The sequence below is a fragment of the Chamaea fasciata genome, unplaced genomic scaffold (genome assembly GCF_029207755.1).
Source record: "Chamaea fasciata isolate MVZ Bird 193981 ecotype frontalis unplaced genomic scaffold, bChaFas1.0.hap1 SCAF_8, whole genome shotgun sequence".
In the NCBI taxonomy this organism is placed as follows: domain Eukaryota; kingdom Metazoa; phylum Chordata; class Aves; order Passeriformes; family Sylviidae; genus Chamaea; species Chamaea fasciata.
The window spans coordinates 35,035,581-35,056,062 of NW_027094093.1; the positions used below are offsets into that span (position 1 = coordinate 35,035,581).

The following is a 20,482-nucleotide window of genomic DNA, read 5'->3' on the forward strand; positions in this document are numbered from 1 at the left end:
ATATAAGTAATCTTAAAATTGCTACTTCCCTAGTGTAGAACAGTGATTTCTTGAGAGTGAAGATCATGGATTTTCATCCAGGGCACTGCCTTGCTTCTGATTTGCAGCTGCAGTCAGTGGAGAGAGAACTGTCCACAAGCATAGATGTGCCAGGACGTGATTTGAAGTGGCTGTTGGGCACTTGCATGTCTGCATCTTGTCATTTCTCCCTGCAGCTAATTCCATGAGAAGAAGGAAAAGGAGGCTTTGAGGAAGGCAGGGGTAAATTGTTTCTGGGGTCGCATTTCCATCATCCCCTGTAATGGAGCCTTTCCAGAGCAAAAGCAGGAGCTGTCTCACCTTCTGCCCCCAAATTCCTTTACCACACTGATCATGTTTGTGTGGCCAAACAGCACTGCCATTTCCAAGCAGTCATTTTTGCATGTCTTGTGATATTCTGAGTACCTGAAACTCACCAGTTCTTGTTGCTGTGCAAGAGCACAGAGCTTCTGGAAAAGAATTCAGTGAATGTTTTTTTTTTTTTTTTCCTTCATGGGGACTAGAGAGACTGAGCCTGTACAGAACTTGAAGCTATAAATTCAATGTTAGTACACATTTTGTGCTTTCACAGACAAGAATTTCTACACCACTCATGATATTTCAGTCTTGGCCCTGGGATTTTGTTAGCAGAGTCATTTAGTTTGGCAAAGGCCTCTGGGATCACTGTGTCCAAACATTAAACCGGCACTGCCAGCCCCACCACTAAACCATGTCCTCCAGTGCCACACCCATGTGGTTTTGAATTCTTCCAGGGACATTTCTGCCATGGGCAGCCTGTTCCAATGCTTGACCACCCTTTTAGTTAAGAAATTCTTCCTAATATCCAAATTAAACCTCTCCTGGTGCCGCTTGAGGCTGTTGCTCTTTTCCTGTCATTTCCTGGGAGAGGAGACCAAACTCCACCTGGCTGCACCCTCCTTTCAGGGAGTTGTAGAAGGTGAGAAAGTGTGTACAAAAGGTACATACAAAACTTTAATGTGATTTTGAGTTTCTTGCAGCACTCTTGCACCTATAGAGGATTTATGGATCCTCTTTAGACTTGCAGGGGAATGCTCTCTTAGCAAACTGGCTTTGTGTGCAAGTTACTTCTGCAGACACAGATGTGCATGAAACTTTTAAACAGTGGGCACAAATATCTGTCATTATCTAAAGCACAGCATTATCCTGTGTTTTCAAAACCCCAATCCTGACATATTTATGTAAAATGTTTCTCTGCTATTACTACTTGATTCCAGTGATACTGTGTAGAGAAATTTTTATTTCCTTTTCATTTTCTACAGCAGCACATTCTCATTCTAATGATGTCAAATCATCACAGGTTTTTAGTCAGACTACGATGAAAGCATTGAGGAGGAAATCCATTCTGCTCACTGGTTACCTGGAATACCTGATAAAGCACTACTACAGTGAGGATAAAGCAAACCCAGAGAAGCCCTTTGTAAGAATAATCACGCCATCTCAGATTGAGGAGAGAGGATGCCAGCTCAGTCTGTCATTTTCCCTTCCAATCAAATCTGTGTTTAAAGAGCTGGAGAAGAGAGGAGTAGCTGTAAGTAAATCAAACTTTATCTTCTTAACAAGTGAGAAACTGTTAATTTGCTTTTATTCAAACGTAGTCTCATATAAGGCAAAAACCCTCTAGGACAATTTCTCACAATTTCGATTTTTACTTGTGCAAGCAATCAAATGCATAGAGTTATTTTATAAATTATTTGTTAGACTCTCTATTGCCCTTTCACTGTTTATTTCCGGTAGTTCTGGAGTCACTGCTGAGGTCAGAGCTGTATCATGCGTGCAACAGGATGGGAGGCACAGATACAGGTTTTCATGAAAAGGAACTCTGAACCTACATCTGTCCCCTTCTTGATCCACAGATTACCAAAAGCTTTGTGAAGCACTGAGATGAAGCAATGGAAGAGCTGCCATTTCCTTAGAGATGTGTTTTAGCACTCAGAAAGGGAAGCCAGTGAGCAGCATGTCCCTGTAATGGCACAGTTACCATCGAGCACCGCTCCAAAAGAATAAAAGTGAAATTTAGGGCCATGCATTGCGTGATTTAGATGTGCTGGGAGGTGACACTGAGAGCATAATGCCATATAAATGAGATATCAGTTTGATTTCTGCTGGTCACTTGTCTCCCCAAGGGGCACCTCTTTTAGGTTACGTACGCTGCTGCTTTGGTGCTGCCAGGGAATTCCAGGAACTCCTGCTTTTAATAGGGCACAGGGCCTCACGCTCTTGGCTTGTCATTGCAATGCAGTGATATTTTTCAAATGGAAGAGATTATTATATTCAGGAAAATGTTCAAAATCAAAGTGAGGGGAAGAAAAATGCTGCAATGCCTGTGCCATTACTTGTACTTTTCGAACAAGACACTCACGTACTGGAATGGGGATTTTTGTGCTTTTTTTTTTTTGTCATCTCTGTGCCTCTTCAGCTCTGGGTTGCTATAGGCATCAAAGTGAATTTTGGGGCTATGTAGCTGGTTTGAAACCCTCAATGGCACTGCTAAAGCCCTGCCCATCCTGAGCCTTGCATCATTTCTTTAGGCAAAACTACTATTACTTAAATTTTTACAATCATGCTCCTCACTGCAGTTCCTTGAGGATCCCAAAGGCTTTACCCGTGCTTCCTTGTCAGTCCAGTCATTCTTTCTTGAAGACTAGTTGTGGCATTTAAAAATACAGCCTGACAGATAAACATGAAGTGACCTGGATTTACTGAGTGTTCCCTCTCTGTTTTGCAGTGTGACATGCGAGAACCAAACGCTCTCCGCGTTGCCCCAGTTCCTCTCTACAATTCTTTCCATGATGTGCACAGATTTATTGAAATCCTGGGATCTGCAATTACATCTTCAAAACAAGCAGCAAATAATACTGTGCTCTCTGGTTCTTATTGATGGCTCAGCTGTACCTTTTAATCTATTTCTGACTAAGATGCATTTATCCTGCTGAGTGATTCTTTGCTTCGTGTAGACCGAGCTATATCCCATGCAATTTGCAAAAAAATGACTGTGCTTGAATAGTTATTTACAACAGACATAGTTTTATTAAAGCTCATATTTCCACTCTGCTTTGACTTTGACTTCATGAATTAGTGTGCTTTGTATATTTTAATGGGGCTCTTCTTAAACATTTTATGTAGTTTTATTACATTAGCCTTGAGAAGCATGGAAGAACTGCTATCAACTAGAACAGGGATGAAAAAAAAATCCTTTATTATAAAAATTATGCATAATAAAATGTGGAAAATAGACAAATCACCAACTGTTAAAAGATACAGTCCAATTTACATTTTTAATTTAGTAATTCCATTTAAAGCACATGGTATACTTGAAAAGTAAGAAGTTGAACAATTAGTTGTTTCAAAACTCCTGACTGCTGCACAGCAACTTTTTCAAAGGGCCCAATATTTTGAAATTCTGGTTTAATGAACGATTTAATTGAAGGATGAATTTACATTTGCAGATAACTTCTTTGGTGCGATACAGTTGGCCAAAACAAAAACATTTTATCTTACTAGGTAGTCCTGTTGGAGAGGAGGAGCTGGAGAAAGCTGAGAAGAGTTGCAGACCCGTGTAAGGCAGCGTGAAGGGCTGTAGGAACACTCCCTGCAGCTTTAGTGAGGCTTAGCTGGGATTAGGCAAAATGAACCCTGAGCTCTTTAAGCAGCAGCAAAATATCTCATTGTTAACTCACCGTGTGGCCCGAATTTTTACAGAGATTTGCACCAGGCAGGCAAGAGCAACATAGAAAAAACTGCTTACATTTCAGCAACTCTTTATCCAAAGTTGTTTTAAGGCATAAATAACACCTTGGCATAATTGGCAATTAAGCCCTAAAGTCTGCAGCTATGCACGCAGCGTTTTCCAAGAATCAGCTGAAACTTCCTCTCTGATGATGTTCAATGTGTCTCATTTTTGGTATGAAACACTTAGAAAATTGCATCCACTAGTGCTTTGAATATGTGAAGGGAGCCTGTAATAAAGGCAGGGACAAGCTGACGGGATAGGACAAGGGGGGATGGTTTTAAACTGAAGGAGGGTGGATTTAGGTTAGGTAGAAGAAAGCAGGTTTTTTTACAGTGAAGGTGCTGAAACACTGGAACAGAGCAGTTGTGGATGCATCCCTGCAAACATTCAAGGCCAGGCTGGATGGGGCTCTGAGCAACCTGCTCTGGGTGTCCTCGCCATGCGCTTTAAAAGCTCCATTCCAACCCAGACTGCTCTGATTCTATGTTACTTTTTATTCTACTTCAAGAATAGGAAGGATTTGGGGAGGGGTGAGGTCTTCTCTAATTTCCCCTCACAGTTACTTTTGCTGGTTGAAACTTTCACACCCTTCGAGCACCTCCTGCTGCACAAGGAAACCCAAGGGCCTTCAGAGCACCTGCCTGCTCTCCAAAGTTCCCCAAAGATGGGCAGTGTTAAAATCCTTGCTGCAGCAATGCCTATTTTATTGTTTGTAACATGCAGGGGAAAGCTGAAAGAACTGCAAGTGCAGCATTTGTTAGCATTTTTTAGTGCTTGTGAAGAGAAAGAAGAGCTTCTTTAAGCAGAATATTGTTAGGAAGAATAGCACAGGAGTTTTAATCAGTTGGAAATCTCTGTCTCACTCAAGAGGTTTTGATTACACTGACGTCATCTCTCCTCAGTTCAGCTGAGGCTGGGTGGCTGTGTGGCAGGCCAGGTATCTGTATTTTTGTGGGTTTTATTTTTATCCTTGCACCTGCAGCTCAGCTACTTCATCTGTCAAGTGACACCATCTTACAAAGGGACCCTTCTCCATAAAGTGACAGCTGATGCAAAAAAGCACTGAGTATAGAAATGTGCAGGTCCACAGTGTTGAAAAGGGGTTTAACTCAGTGTCAGTGTCTTTGCAGCACTTGTGTGCAGGTGCCAACTGGCTCTCATGTCTTCCCGATAAAGTTAGGAAAGCTTAATACAAATTCAGATAAGGATATAAATCATATTATAAAACACCTTATTCTGATATCAGCTCAAACCCCAGAGGAGTGAGAATCCCAAAGTCTCTTTCTAAATAACATCTAGACCTCAGGTTTGGACAAGCTGTCTTGGCAGTTATGGGGAGATAAACAGGGATTTTTGAGAAGTTTGAGATCTGCTTTTAGTTCAAGCACTGTGAAAATAATTTTTTTTGTGTCTCTGTTTGGGTAAAGTGAACCATGTAGTAGGTAAAGTACTAAATATATGCAGTTCAGGTTTCAAAGACTAACAGTTTAATAATAAATATTTGATAATATTTTGTCTTTTAGTATCATTTCAGCTGACAGGTACAAATATTGACCTTACAAATATGTATTTGTCCTCCAATTGATGGATTTGATTAAACTCAGTGCATCAAAACTCACTTATTTCAACTATTTTGAGTTACTCTCTCTTTTATACCTGTGACCTGTGATGATAAAACTGAAAGCTCCCTGAATTTTTAGGCATTGGTATATATAAATTCAGAAAAAATATTTCAAAAAAGTGAGGGGAGACTGTATTGCAGTTTAATCATTTTACTGGAACAAAATTGCATCAGAAGCACCAGTTTCACAAGGTCTTTCCCTGCTTGAAGTAAAAGTTTTGCAAAATGAATAATACTGGAAGTTAACATTAGGTGTCAGTATTTTACATATTATTTAGCAAAAGAATATCAAGGGAAAGAGCTCCTGTAAAAAAAAAAAAAGAAGATTGCGGTCTGCTTTTTCAAATGCTTTAAGTTATCACAGTTAGAGTAATATCAGGAATAATTATGTGTGAAATAATTAATTGTATATAACCCGAATGCTTCTTGCTAGTTACATCTCTGATTTAAAATTCAATACCAAGTACCACTTCTTTCTAATTGTGATAACGTTTCCTTCTTGGATTGTCTGAAGAAATTACGTTTTTCAAATTGAACTGCAGGACATGAGGATCTGTAGATGACAGAAAATTGATACCCAGGTAGAGAGATAACAAAATGAAGGCAAATGTGAGTATGCAGATCCCTGGTTGTGTGTGATCTTTTTCCGCACAACAAAATTTAGAAATGCACAGAACTCTTAAGCTGACTGCAACTGTTGAAAATAGGAGGAAAAAATACCACAGGATCCACCTGTGCATTTTTAAACCCTGTTTTGCCACAGGACCACCTTGTCTTTACAAGGCAAAGTCTTCCTTCACGAGCAGCAAAGGATGCCTTTGTCTTCCAAAAGAACAGCATACTCTGATTGAAGAAAAAGGCATGCCATAGAAATTCTTTCATCTGAGCTCGTGGCATTACTGAGAATGGAAGGATGTGGCTCATTTGAAGAGTTTAAACCCCGAAGTGTCCATGTCTGACAGTAACAGAACCAACCTCGATTTCATTTTACTAGCAAAGTATTATGCATTGGTAGATTAAGCAAGCAAGATGCAAGAAAGTATGGAAGATACTAAAACAAAGCAATTAACATTTTAACCTCTGTTAGATATTCCCAAACAGAATTGGGTACAGGTGGGAATTCCCTGTGAAATTCCAGCTCCTGGGGTAGGAGTGGGCTTTGGTTGGGTTCCCAAAGGTGAAAATGAACATTTTGGGCTCAATCCACAGAGGGGCCTGAGAGGATGTGTCGACATCAAAGCAGCCACATCAATATTTTATTTTAATAACCCTGAGTCACTGAGAATTGTTGAGGTTATAAAAGACCTTCAAGATCATCGAGTCCAACCACCCACCCAACACTGCCATGTTCACTGTTCTGATGAAGACATGGCTGAGTAGGTGTGTTATTTCCAACACTCACCTATAAAACACTTTAGACCTACCCAGAGACCCCCCAGAACCTCTTCAGGTTCTCATCTGAACCTCTGGGCACTCAAGCTGGTGCAAAAAGATTTCTGAAAAGCTGCTCACTCTCTGAGACCAGCTGAGAGACAGTTTTGCATCGTAAGCTTAAACTTCTGTCAATATTTGTGAAATATATTTAGACAGCTTATTCAGAAATGAGTAAGTTATAGATCAGTAATTCATACTTTTTATATCCTGAGTTTTTATTACCTAAACTTAGTCTTCTAAGCATCGTTTTATGTTTCTAGTTAAATATAAGTGAGAATTGATTGGGGTATTTCTCAATGGAATTCTATCTTTATTTCATCATAATTGCTTCATATTTGAATAATGACAGATGAACTACTTCATTCAATTGCAGTTTTAAGGCTTTGAAGTCACAATAGCAGCAAAGGATTTAAATCCTGAAACCATTATTATGGCAGAGAAGACATCAGGGAAAAGGAAAACTTATGGTAGTGTAATTTTCTAGACAGAAATTTCTTCTGTGGTTGCACTTTTTTCTTTTTATTGTTTTTTTTTCTCTGGACATTTTATTAATGTTAAAAGAACCCTGGAAGAAGAGATTGGAAACGCTGAATGAGAGTCCTGCTGTAAGTAAACTTCTGTAGTTATTTGGCTTTGGAGCTAGCTATAAACCTTTTAAAATTCTGGGCAGCTGCAATACTGTATTTCACCAATAAAGAGTTCATTAGATCTTTTTTCTCTCTGACATTTTACATCTAGTCCTGAGTACATGTTAATACTCCAAGGTATGAATTTCAAAGTTCCCTTTATCTTTGTGTACAGTTTTAAGCAATTAATCAAATGATAAAATATAGCTTTAAAATTAGAAACGAACTGTGAATTTAAAGTATATGTTCAAAAAGTTGCTACATTATAATTTGGGGGGAGCGGGATGGGGCCTCATCAACTGAACTTAATTGTGGTGTTCCTCTTTTTTTTTTTTTTTTATATATATTTTTTTACCTTACATTTTATTGAAGAATTCTGAAGCGATCCTCAAATTGTTAAAACATGACCGAGTGGTCTATCCAGGATGTCTCCTTCTCCTCGGGGGCTACATCAAAGTGGCAGAGACACAGAAAAAAAATCATTATTCAATATGTTCACAGTGATTCCCAGGTGGGGGAAGATTTATCCAGGCTTCTGAAATGAGCGTGGGGGCAAGCAGCACCGAGACCCCTTCGTCTGAAATAAAAGTGAGTGGCACTTGTGTCGTCCCTGTACAAGGCAGGAATATGGAGGGTGGTGGGGTGGGGGTTGCCACAAAAATTTTGGCAGCAGGGGCCAAATCCAGCCTCTTGAGTTCAGCTTTGCAACTTTGCTATTCCTGGTGCCTCAGTTTATGGAAGCCTCGGGTGGGGTGGCTGTTCCAAAGGCAATTGGGAGAGGAAACCTGCAAAGTTCCCATTGATACCTGAGCCCAAGGCATTAAGAACTGGGAGTTTCTAAATGCCATTAATGAATCTCAGCAGAAACATGCTTGTAATTTTGTTTGCTTGTATTTTCTTTTATTTACTGTGTGCCAAGCATACAACACCCTGTTTCTTAATGAGTACATTATTTTAATTTTCACCTGGGAGGTGAAAGGCGATATTCAGAAATATCCATTCTTCAGACAAGACATGGAAGCAGTTTTAACATCTGAGCTGAAAGTTTGTGCAAAATGCTCAGATGTTGTTTTGTGTGATATCTGATGTAAGCCATTGTGGCCAGGAGGCAACAGATGATGCCAATTCTTCCCTTCTTATGTGGAAAACACCTCACAACTGGGTAACTTGTGAATCTGTGGACCTTCCTTTTAAAGGATGCTCCTGGACTTTTCTGTACTGCTCCTACTTGAAGAGAAATAATGTGAACATCTCAGAGGAATTATGAAAGAACATATTTACCTGCTTCTGAGTTCTCTTAATTAACCCTGAAACTGTGGGGTTTTTTCTTATTTTTAAGCAGATATGAAAATCCCACTTATTATAGAATTATGGAATCATTTATGTTGGAAAAGATTTTGAGGTCACTGAGTCCAGCCTTAGACATGATGCTGCCAAGTCCACCACTAAACTATTTCCCTGATTTTTTGTTTGACTTCTAGTTTCAGTATACTACAGTACCAGATTAATTAAATGAATTTATAAACCTCATTATAACATTTAAGTTTCATTTGATTTTTGAAAGAAATTGGATTAGAAAAGAAGTTTCTTCTGCATTAATACAGCAGTGACAAGTACACTGAATTTTGAGAAGTTACTCTCAACTTTTCAAGTTTAACTACTAAATGAAAGATTCTGCATTGCTCTGTATCAGATATGGATGAAAGATAAAGTTATGTGTCAATTTTTGGAATACCCTAAATTCTGTGGAAGATGGTGTATCATAGGACTGCTTGGTTTTCATTAGTATTCTTATTTTATTCAAACTTTCTCTCTTTAACTGGATATTAAAGCTGAAGTGATAAAATACCAGAAGAAGTATGAATCACCGAAGTTCTATGTTGGAGTCTGTTCTCCTGACATTTTTCTGAATGAATATTGAAATGCTTCTCAACAAAAGTTCTTGAAATTGCTCCATCAGTAATCAGACCCAGACTTGACTTGAAAAAAATCCTTTTTATATTTAGTTATGGAAAGCATGCTCTTAGTTATAATGATGATCATTAAAACAAATGTCTTGGAAGGCTACTGCTTGCAATTCAAAGTCTCTTCAAAAGCATACGAAAAACCTGATGATATACAAAATATGTCCATCCTGAAAAAATATTAGAAAAAACATGCCAAATTAATGTGTATGATATACATGTACATCTATGTATATGCATATGTGTCCTCCTCTCCAGAGAATCAAGAGGTTTGGTTCTGTCTTTATTTTTTTTTTTTTTCTTCACATTTATAGGAAGTGTAAGAAGTGGTTTAATTTGATGAAATCAAACATTCGATGAAAACAAAGGCGTTAGCTCTGAAATAAGACATCAGCTTTGCTGGGCTGTAGATCCTTTGAACTTGGATGACATTGTCTCTGAGGACAAGATGTTTGATGAATTTTAGACTTTAAAGCCTTTGGTAGGAAAAAATTAGTCCAGAATCTGTTCCTGTAGGATGGGGGGGAAAAAAAAAAATCATTCTTCAAAAGATCAGGAAAAAAAATGATGTCATTTTCTATTTCCCTTAAGTACCTTTTCTTCAGATGCTTATATTGGAAAAGGCTCAACAGCCATGAATTTAGGGGCTTATGCTCCAAGTGATCAGGGCATTTATGTCCTCTCTGCACAGAATATTGAGGAGAAAAAAAAACCCTCTTAGAATTTAAGGATAAAGGGCTTTGTGGGTAAGATGGTCTTACAAAACATCGCTGACTAATTTCAATCTATTAATTTAATATAATGAACATAATGATTTGTGGAAAATTACTTTACCCCTGTTATATGCCAAATCTGTCAGGAACAGCTGCTTTGCATTCAATATATCATAATGACATATACTGTGGAGTTATAATATTTAAATTTCTTTTCATTAAGGCCCTATTTTAGATTTGCAAGCTTATGCACAAGGGGAGAGGGGCTGGTGCCTCCATCGACTGTCGCTGTTAAAGGTTATCAAAGAGAACTCTTGGCTCTGTGAAGAAATGAGTAATGAGTGCAAGTTGGTTTCACAGACCCTGTTACAAGGGAAGAATAAACCAGGACTAAAAAACCTCATGGAGAGTATTTTTCCCAGAAGCCTAATGTTTAATTTTTTTTATATATATATATATATATATTTTTTTTAACTCAGAAGAATTAGGAGGGTCACGGTAAGTGGAGCTTGAAATAAAGGTGAATTGATAACACAGGTGGGGAGGTGGACTGAAGGGTTTGTAATTAATTAAGCCTTTATAAAAACCCAGAGTCTGCAGCAGAGATTTCTTCTCTCTTTCCTACATCCTAAATATTCTGGAAATTATTACCTAGCTCTAAATACCACCTTCCTTTGGAGCTGCTGATGATACACTTCGTCCTGTCGCAGGGCTTGCCTGGACTTACGGAAATAATGGATCTGGATGAACACTTCTCACAGCTCAGAAGGTCCAATTCTGGCTGAGAAGAAATTAGCATTGCAATAATTTTGCTAAACACTCCCACACACACATCATGCAAGCGTGGAGATGTTGTAAAACATGGCTCCAGGCTCCTTCTGCTGTAGCCTGAAGGTGAATTTTCCATGAAAACCTACGGAGGTAACTGCAGCATTAGGGCATGACAGTGCTGTGTACCTGCTTTAACAGAGTCTCTATTAATCTGGGCAGATTAATTAAATAAGGAGAGGACCAAAAAAGGAAAATTACAGGCATGGACCAGAACAAAGCGGACAGCATGGCCTTGAGAAACAAGGGAAAAGGAAGTCTCTGACTTCAGAGACCACAAACTATAGAATTAAAAGGAACTGAAAAACTGGAACAAGCTCAAGAGCTATAGAATGAGGGCTATCAGTTTTCTATTTTTGCCTGCTGGGAGCAAGCTGAAATTTGTTGTATTTCTACGGACATGCTGAAGTGCTCTGAGTAAGGACATCCTTATTTTCTGTAGGTGGCTGCTGTGAGTAAGCCTTCCAAGAAGTGCAAACAGTCAAACAGATCTAATACTCAGCCTGGTGGCTACGAGTTGCACTGAAGATTCCCTTCTTATTTTCTCTCTTTATTCTTTTTTTTTTTTTTTTTCTTTTTTCTTTCCTCAGATCTGGACACCCCCATTCACCAATAACCTGATTTCCTGACATCTCCCAGATCCTGTGAGAATGCAGCAATTACCTGGCAGAAGGAGGGAGCTGAGGGAAAGGGCAATGAGGTAGAGCCATGCACACAAATTCGAAGTATCTGTGCATTAAGTGAGCAAATAAAATCACAGGAAGGGATTGGAACTGACATACGGAATTAATTAATTCAACTAACTGCTTCAAGTCTTTGATAAACTGATTTATTTGACGTTTCCCAGTCCATTCCAAGCAGCACAGTCTCCCCTGAAATCTTCTGGACACAAGAGAGGACATTCATCTGTCTGCAGAGGAGTTTGACATCCTGCAACTGACTCTCCCCTGCATTTGTTGCTCCCTTCTTTTTTCTAGCCCCAGTGCCTGGACAGTTCTGATGCACCCTGGGGTAGCAGCATAGGAGGGAACATGGGGAGAGCAGAGCTGCCACTCAGATAAAGCCTCTATTAAGAAGAGACAAGAAAAGACTTCAGCAATTCTTATTTCCACTAGATTTGATGGGGGCAGGTTGGTTTTTTGTGAATAGCTTGTTTGGCTGCTTGCTTATGTTTATTTATTTATCTGTTTGCTTATTGTGAATGGGGACTTCGGTACTGTAGAAATGAAAGTGTTTTTCCTCAAAGGCTGAAGCAGAAGGAGAAAATATCTCAGACCAACATATCGTTCTTCTCTGTTCATCCTCTGTTGGATTAAACTTTTTTTTTTTTTTTTTTTTTTTTTTTTTTTTTTTTTTTTTTTTTTTTTAGAGATGGGGCAGCTGAGACGTTTTAAAAACTTTTATTCTATTTTCAGTCTTATATGAAGGGTGAGACAATACAGATGTTATAATTTATGCCATCACAATCAGAAACTATTTCTTAATTACAACACATTATAAGTGTTTCTTGGCCTATCAGCTTTTGCCACACAATGCTGTTAATGCCTTAAAGCCAATCATCTAAAACTACCTTTCATGGGTTCTACTACAATGCATCTTTCATAATTCTATTTCTCTAAAGTATCCAGTCTTATTTGCAAAGCCATCCTTTGAAACTTGTTTCTAGTTCATGGGATTTTAAAGGATTTGGGACTTTCTCCACTAGAAGCTATTCACCAAGTAGCTAAAACTCTTTTAAGAGAGGCAGAAATAACACTGGCTGGAGCATCACTTTTGTGCTGAGGACTGACATATTCCTTCCAGACTCTTCCTTCACCATGAAAACATTGTTTTTTGTAGCTCTGACTTGATCACGGGCTCATAGATCAAGATATTGTCTTCCAGAGTGCACAACTCTTTTCTGTTAAGGTTCCTTATTGTATGATGTAAAACCACCTCTTTGGCAGTTTGGTATTGTAGTACTTTTAGCACTCCAGAAAATACATTTACACTGCATTTCAAGCTTGCATGTAACTAAATCCTGTCAAGGAAAGTCTTTACATAATGCATCAACATATGCTGGGGTTTTGTCTCTTTTTTTAGTACAGTATGGCTATACAATGGATTGGAGTGGCTTTTCTAAGTTATTAAATATAGCCTTAGGCAAGGCTGGCTTTTAAAATAAATGGCAAGATCTCTAAAAACACCTGGGAAAAAGAGAGAAAAAGACTAATTTGGATTTTTATAGAACTTTCTTACCCAGTATTTTTCATTAGCTTCAGTATCCTATTTTTTTTTTCTTTAACAATGGAATATGGCAGTAATTAAGCTTGAAAAATACTTAAACCAAAATAAAAATGTTATTTTCTTAGCTACGAGTATTCCTAAATCCAAACCTCTTTTTAAGGCAAAAGAAAGTTTATTAGGAAGTAAATGTCCAGAGAGTTCTATCCTAAACTTCTCTGCTGCTCTCTACAGTGTATCTGTTGTCAGAACTTCAGTGGCTCAGCTATTAAGTGTTCTAATGCAAAATCATTTTTCTCCTGAAATGTGAATGTTCTGGGTTTTAGACCTCAAGTCACAGCACATATGTTCCTTCCATAGAGCCAACATTAAAGTGCTGGAGAATCTCTAAAGATCTATTCCCTACCACCTGTGACCATTTTGTTAAAACATCTCTTGCACTTTGAAGACCGTGGTGAGTAAAATGGATTGTTCGGGGGGAAAAATCAGCTCAAGGTAAAAGGTTTTGAAAGATGGTACCGGAATGTCTATAATGCACATTGTGGTTGAGAGAGTTGTGTGAATCCAGCCATTTCTGTGTGTTTACATTGGCATTTACACTCAGGCTCCTACATAATGAGCATTTATAGCCCAAGCAGGTGATATTGGAGGCTGCAGCTCACTCGGGCTGTGACCTGTTGGAGCTGTTGCATGGCCACAGGCATGGCCTTCTTGATACATCAGAATGTGCTTCCAGAAACTTTTTTTTTTTTTTTCTGGGATTAAATATTCAAGGCCCTTGTAGCAAAAAAATAAAAATAATGGCTGCTGAATGGGCATCAGCCTTCTGAGCAAATGATTGCTGTGAGCAAGAGTATGAATTACTGGCCATGCAGAACAAAAATTTTTTTTCTCCCTTTGAAATGTTCTGAAATGATGAAAAATTACATTTCTCTGGTGAAAGAAGTGGGAAAAAAAAATCATTATTTTCAACTGTCCAAGGCCATGTTGAGTGTGGCTTGGAGCAATCTGGTCTAGTGGAAGGTGTTGCTGCCCATGGCCAAAGGTTGGAACTGGATGATCTTTAAGGGCCCTTCCAACCCAAACCATTCCATGATTCCATGATCATGACATAGTCTTCTAGTTTCCTAAGGTTTTTCCCAGAGAATTGCAAAATTTTGGCACTTTAGCCATTTTTATTAATTTAAAAAAAACCCCTTTTTCTTCTGCAATGAGGCATTGGATACGCAATTGTCCTTCCAGGCCTGTGCCTGTGTGCTGTCAGGTTTGTATTGTCTGTTATGGCTTGATTTAACCACTGAATTAGCTTTGCTACTGGGTGTCTGCTCCACAAGCCAGACACCAGGCTGCCTGCCAGTCATCACAACAGGGAGTGAAGGCTGAACTAGGCAAAAACAATGAAAAAAAAAAATTTTTCTTTCCCCTTCAGGAGGCTGCTGGTCCAGGATAAGTCTGGGAGTAGCTCTTTATGCACCTGAGGAAGCTCATGATACCTCTCGAATTTATTATACCAGAGTTGGCAACATTTGCTGGGCATTCAGCACCTTCAGTCAACAGCGATTTTTTCAAAACTCCTTTTTTAGCTTTAATTCTCCGAGGTATGAGATGAGGCAATCTGGATGTTCACCAGCTTGGTGACACATCTCATGGGCGATGACGCCACCAGCCCCTAAAACCGGGACAAGAAATCAGCGCCTCAGAAAGGATGAAAAGGATGCTCCGTCTTTAACTTGCACAGCAAACACAGGGACCAACCTATTGCACAGCAATCTGCTGCAGGTAGTGTCTATGCAGCTTCTGTTTCCTGCTTAGTTTTACTTAGATTAAATGAGCACTTGGATTTTGTTAAACTGGCTTTTTTTTTTTTTTTTTTTTTTTCACATCTGAAGTATTTTCAGCCTTTCAGAGATCACACAGGAAGCTTGTGCTGCATAAGTTTGAGCTGTATGCAAAGCTGCCATCCTTTTATAGAATTTTGTCACTGCTGACATACTGTCAAAGGGATGTGAAGGAGCTCAGACGCAGTCTGCAACTCGAGTGAAATGTTAGGTGAGCAGTGAAAGATGTTTTCGAGAAAAATGTCATGTCCCCAGTAATCCAGGGTTTGCACCAGGTAACACAGGCAACTTCTGCTGTAGCATTTTACAGGTTTGATGATGGCTTTTCATATTTTTTTCATATTTTAGTTCTGTTGTCCACACTGCTCACAAATATTTTTTGTGGCTGTAAAAGTGCTTCCAATGATTTTATTTTGAAAATTTAATTTCCAATGATTTTAGTTGAGGAAAATCTTGAGATCCACACAGCTACCGTAGATTTTTCAATTTAAAATTATCTCGTATGACAAAATTAGTTGGCATATATACTGCTTTTAAAAGAGTTAGCAGTTAATCAGTGCTGCTGCAGGCCCTGAACAACTAGAAATGCCTAGTTTACAGAAAATTGCTGTATTCCTCTCTCACCTCCTCAAACCTGAGAGAAACTGCTCATCACAATTCATAGGCAACATTCACCTTTTTTATTTCAAAAGTCCAACTTTAAAAGGCCTGCAAAGAAATGATAGTTTGGAGCAGTAAAGAGCAGCACCCTCTCCTGCTCATCCCTCTATGCTGCCTCTCGTCACACAGAGGAAGCATTTGGAAACAAGGAGAGCTGGTTCTGGCTTTGTGTGGTTTTTGGCATAACTGGATCTTTGGCCATGAAATGAATCTTGTAGAAATTACTAAAAAATGAATAATTATAATTAAAGGGTCAGTCTATAGCCTAAGAGCTCTGCCATTCCTTCAGCAGGGCTCTGTCCCCCTGTTTTATTGCTGGACTTTGAGGGTTTCTTGAGTCCTTGAAGGTCTTGCTCCCTACTGCTTCAGTGAGTGCATGATGGACTAAAGCTCCTCTCTACAGGAACCTTCTTGCAGCTTTTTTTCTTGCTGCAATGGGAAATGACCTGCCTGCAAATCAGTCTTTTCCTTGCAGCCTTGTAAAACAGGTCACGATCCACTTGTAGGCCTTCCCAAGCTCCAGCCCTGGCACGGCCCCCACCCCTCTTTTCCTATCTCCATTAGGATGGTTTTGCTCTCTCCTTTGTCTCTCTTTCCCTCTGTTACAGCCATGGGTTGTTCTGTGGGATCCTCCTTTAGGACACCCGCTGACTTTGTTGTTGGACCTCTGTACAGGTGGGACAGAGCTTCTTGAGGAGCTCCTCCTCTCAGCGGAGCTCATTTTACCTCACTGATGGGACAAAACCCTAAATATCAGGACAGAAATGATCTCAGGTCATATGACAGGTGTTTGGTGGCTTTTTTTTTTTGTGCGAGACAACCTAAAAAGATCCCCCCTTTCTGCCAAAGCTTTACTAGAGAGCTCTTCAGATTGTCCCCACAGCACCACAGCCCTGCCCTGCACGGGAATCCCCGCTGCTCCAGTTTGTAAGCTGACCTAGAAACACCGGAAAAATATGGTTGTTCCTTGCTGAAACAAACAAAAAACAGCCATGTGGCAGATGCTGATGAAGGCATTTATGAGGAAGGGGCTTTTCCAGAGCCCCAAAGGCAGAAAGCTGTGCCTAGGTCTGGTGGCTCTCTGGGTTGCCCCTGCCTGGGAGGGACCTTGGGGTGTGGGATGCTGCAGGAAGTGACGCAGAGCAGCAACCGTGTTTGGCCCTGCTTCTCCAAGGGCTGCTTCGTGGAGGAGACTTAAAACAGAAAATAAAAAAACCAGAAGTGTTTGCCTGTCTGACCTCTACCAGGCAATAGCACAGATCACTACAGGTGGTTTTTTTTTAGTAGCAAACTCTCTGATTGTCCAGAACTTGCTGCTGTATTAATCTGCATAGCAGTGTAGTGAGTGTACTGCTTACCAAAGCTATATTTCAAAATAGCAAAGCAGATTTGTTGCAAGCTGTTTATTTCAGTACTCAAAGGGTTTCATTGAAGGTAAGAAAAGGGAAGTTGTCTTAAGGCTTAGAATCGTAATTCCTTTCAGCATTTCCTTTTAAACCTCATCTTTACCTTCTGCAAAAGCTAACTTTCCCTGTTTGCTGCAATTTTCACAAGGAAGCTGCTTTCATACCTTAAAATCTGGGTTTTTCTCCAATCCAGAAGGATTTTACACTAACCTCTAGATGTAAGCCACTCACTGGTGAGATGGTTCACTTCTGCTCTTGCAGGAAGTGGTTTTATTTTACTTTTTTCCCTGCTTTCTTTCGCTCTATATGAGCTGTGGGACTAACTCAAGCACTGTCTCTAGACATGTGACCTTGATCTTTTCCGTTCTTTTGAAACAGTTAAAACTGTTGCTCGTTGATGGCGGCTTGAGATGAGATGACAACGTCCCTGAGGCTGCAGGTAAGGAGCCTCTGATCCACCTCTGTGAGCTCTGGCAAACCTGTTGCTGAATTTTTTTTTTTTTTAAATAATCATGGCTACGAGCATTTTGTGGGCATTCAAGTCAGGTTGCTTTAATTGCACAATTATTTCTATAGGCGTTTGTGAATTTGAAAGCAACGAGAAAAGTGTGGAGGATACAGGCATGAAATGATGTTTTAAATGAGTGCTCGGAATTTAGCAAACCTGTTGTATTCTAGGCAAGAGGCAACTTTACTTGACCTTGTTTAGCACCCCAAACCACCAATCCCTTCTCACATCCTGGCTGGAACTAACCAGCTCTCCCCAAAAATGTAGAAAAGTTTGTGGCACTGGCCCAGCTGGGACATGAGATTGAATGACTTTTCCCAGCATTTGCTATTCCTGAGTGCAGTTTAGCACTGATTGATTAACTGGCTGCTGTGCTGGTGACCATGAGGGTTGTGATCAGGAGTCATGGACAAGGTGAAAGTCAGTGCTAAAGGTAGGTATCCAGTTGTTTTGGTCTTTCTAGAGTGTGAAGATGTTAATAGAGGCATTTTTTGCTGTACTCGATGTCAAGAAGTTTGATACCACTCTGTTATTTGTCAGTTGTGCTGGTAGGAAAAGAACATGGGTCATAAAGGACATTCCACATAAAATATCCTGGGTTTATCTATGAGCAGCGGATGGTGATCCTCGTGGAGCTGTTCAGTGGAGGTGTCAGGGCTGTGTGTTTCCTGCATGGGCTGTTCAAACCCTGACTAATTCACCCTCTGCTTCAAAGCTGCCCAGAAAAAAGGATTGTATGTCCTGAGCCCCCACCTCAAAGATTTCCCTCAGCAAAGAAACCTCTGCATTGCTCTTGGTAGGCAAACAACTTTCTGGCCTGCAGAGCTTTGCAAAGAAATGGTAATTCAGGAAGGTGCTCAACTAACTCAATAAAGCACTTTGATTATGGGCCACATAAAGGAGACCCAGAATTAGCAAGGCTTGTTTTATGCTGAAGACTTTTTATCCCAGTAACATGCAGCTTGCTGCAAACTTTGTGACTTGTGCTCCTGTTTGTAAGTGATTGCCTTCTCAGAACAGGCAACTTGGGTTTCTTTTGGAATTATGGGTCAGAGTTGAAAGATGTCACATGTGGCTTGGAGCTCATTTTGGAATTCTGCATACTAATTTGAGACAGATTTTTTGTGTAATGTTGTAATATCACATTTCATATTTTCTATACTTTTTGGAAAAAAAAAAAAAAAAAAAAAAAAGCTGTCCTGCCTGCATACACAAATCAGCACAGACAGGGAAATTGTATAAAAAGAACATGCTCTCTTCCTGGGCTGTGTTTGTCGTGATTTTTATGTTTCTGCTGCAGAGTCTTAGAGTAATTTAAAATGCATTTTCCAAAGAGCTGTGAGATTTGGTGAAGTACTTTGAATTCTCAGAGTTTTATGTCTTTATTTTCTCCCTTTCTCTGCAACTTACCCCTTTGTGTCCAAAGCAAATTCATTTTAAAGAAACATGTCTTGTTCAGTTTACCTCTCCATCCAATAACATCTGTGATGTACATTTGTTCATTTTCTTTTCCAAACAGAGTGAACAGCAGAAGCACTCTGTATTTTAAAGCTCCTGCTATACACTACTATTGAATTGAAAAAAAAAAAAAATTGCTTTTTTTGACAGCATTTGTTGTAGAAACTTCTTTTTGCTTTGACACAAAGATATCCTGGTTTGGAGGAGATGCTCCATCTTCTTCCAACCAAGCTTGAGTGCATGACACTCTTGGTAGTCCCTGTCACCAGGGGGCTGTATCCAGGTCTTGGGTATGTTCCTCCCTACCTGGAGTGAAACAGGAAACAGAAACTAAAATGGTGACCAAGGCACGTTTGAATTTTTCACCTGGTGTTTGGGCGGTAAAACTCCACAACCTCCAACGTGGTTCTGGTTTGGATGCCTCTGTCTGTTTCTGGTCCCAGAAATTCTTACTTCTTTGCAGCGATGAGCTTCAGGACAGGGTTTAAAAAGCAGCATCCCATGCAGTGGGATGGATTTCCCTTTGTGATCTCCAGTGCTGGAGTGAGAATGTTTTTGGCAGTGCTGCACAATGGCTGCAGCTTGGGCCTCTGCTGCTAGACTTCGAGCCATGGTAACTGCTGCATTATGGCATGATGAATCACATCCCCTGGATTGTGGGTTATAGCCGAGTCTTAAGGATTTTTTGGTGCTCACTGTGTGTAATTCTGATACTTGCTTATTTTTCTTGAATTTTTTTTTTTTGGTAGATACCTCTGTGCCATGTCAGATCAATCAGTGTGAGTTGTTAACCATTTAATGAGCTGTTAAAACCTGCATGTGGCTAAAAACCAAGAGATGGTTTTTTTGTTGTTGAAGAAGTCTGTTAGTATTTTAGTGTGTTCCTAATTTTTAACCTGAAACATGGTAGTTGTACAGACAGAACACGTCCTAATCCTCTATTGGATCAGCTGTTCAGGCTCATCTCTTTTAAAAACAAAATAAAGCATCACCTGAGCTCCAGCCAAAGTCTCTACATTCCATTTATCTCCTAAGAGTTCCATATGGATGGATGAAACCTGCTTCTAGGTGCTAGAAAGGCAGAAAGTGGTGCTGATGGATACTGTTAAATGCAGATGGTTTTCCTGATTTTATTTTTTGACAGTATCAGTCTTCAAGAAAGCAGATTGGATACAATTTTGGCCCAGATTTTCCATGATAATTCAGGTGCCATTTGGAGCACTGCAGCAGATTTCTCCAGCTGGTTACTCAAAGCTGTCCTTTTTCCATCCTTTCCATCCTGTGGTGGCTCCAACAGCTTTTGTCACCATCAAACTGGTGTTGTGACCTCTGAGGGTCAGGGTAGGCTGAATGCCTTGCTGCCTTCAGCACTTGGGAACCTGGGCTAGGTGAGGAGGTTTTGCTGCAGGTTTT

General features: G+C 39.8%; 2 protein-coding genes across 5 annotated transcripts in view; both read left to right on the plus strand.

Annotated features, from left to right (window-relative positions):
• The window catches only part of KYNU (kynureninase), a 58,862-nt gene extending 55,669 nt beyond the window's left edge, over positions 1-3,193 (plus strand). For all 3 annotated transcript variants that reach the window (XM_066190403.1, XM_066190401.1, XM_066190402.1), the window contains 2 exons: positions 1,358-1,588; positions 2,786-3,193. In XM_066190403.1, the coding sequence (XP_066046500.1) occupies positions 1,358-1,588; positions 2,786-2,938 (384 nt within the window). In that variant the 3' untranslated portion in view covers positions 2,939-3,193. The remainder of the gene's footprint in view (positions 1-1,357; positions 1,589-2,785) is intronic.
• A 14,044-nt stretch (positions 3,194-17,237) lies between these two features.
• The window catches only part of ARHGAP15 (Rho GTPase activating protein 15), a 324,791-nt gene continuing 321,546 nt past the window's right edge, over positions 17,238-20,482 (plus strand). The window contains exons 1-2 of one of the 2 annotated variants that reach the window (XM_066190404.1): positions 17,238-17,321; positions 17,482-17,542. In XM_066190404.1, the coding sequence (XP_066046501.1) occupies positions 17,519-17,542 (24 nt within the window). In that variant the 5' untranslated portion in view covers positions 17,238-17,321; positions 17,482-17,518. Of the gene's footprint in view, positions 17,322-17,481; positions 17,543-17,569; positions 18,045-20,482 lie in introns of those variants that run through there. The other variant, XM_066190406.1, reaches the window with a different exon arrangement.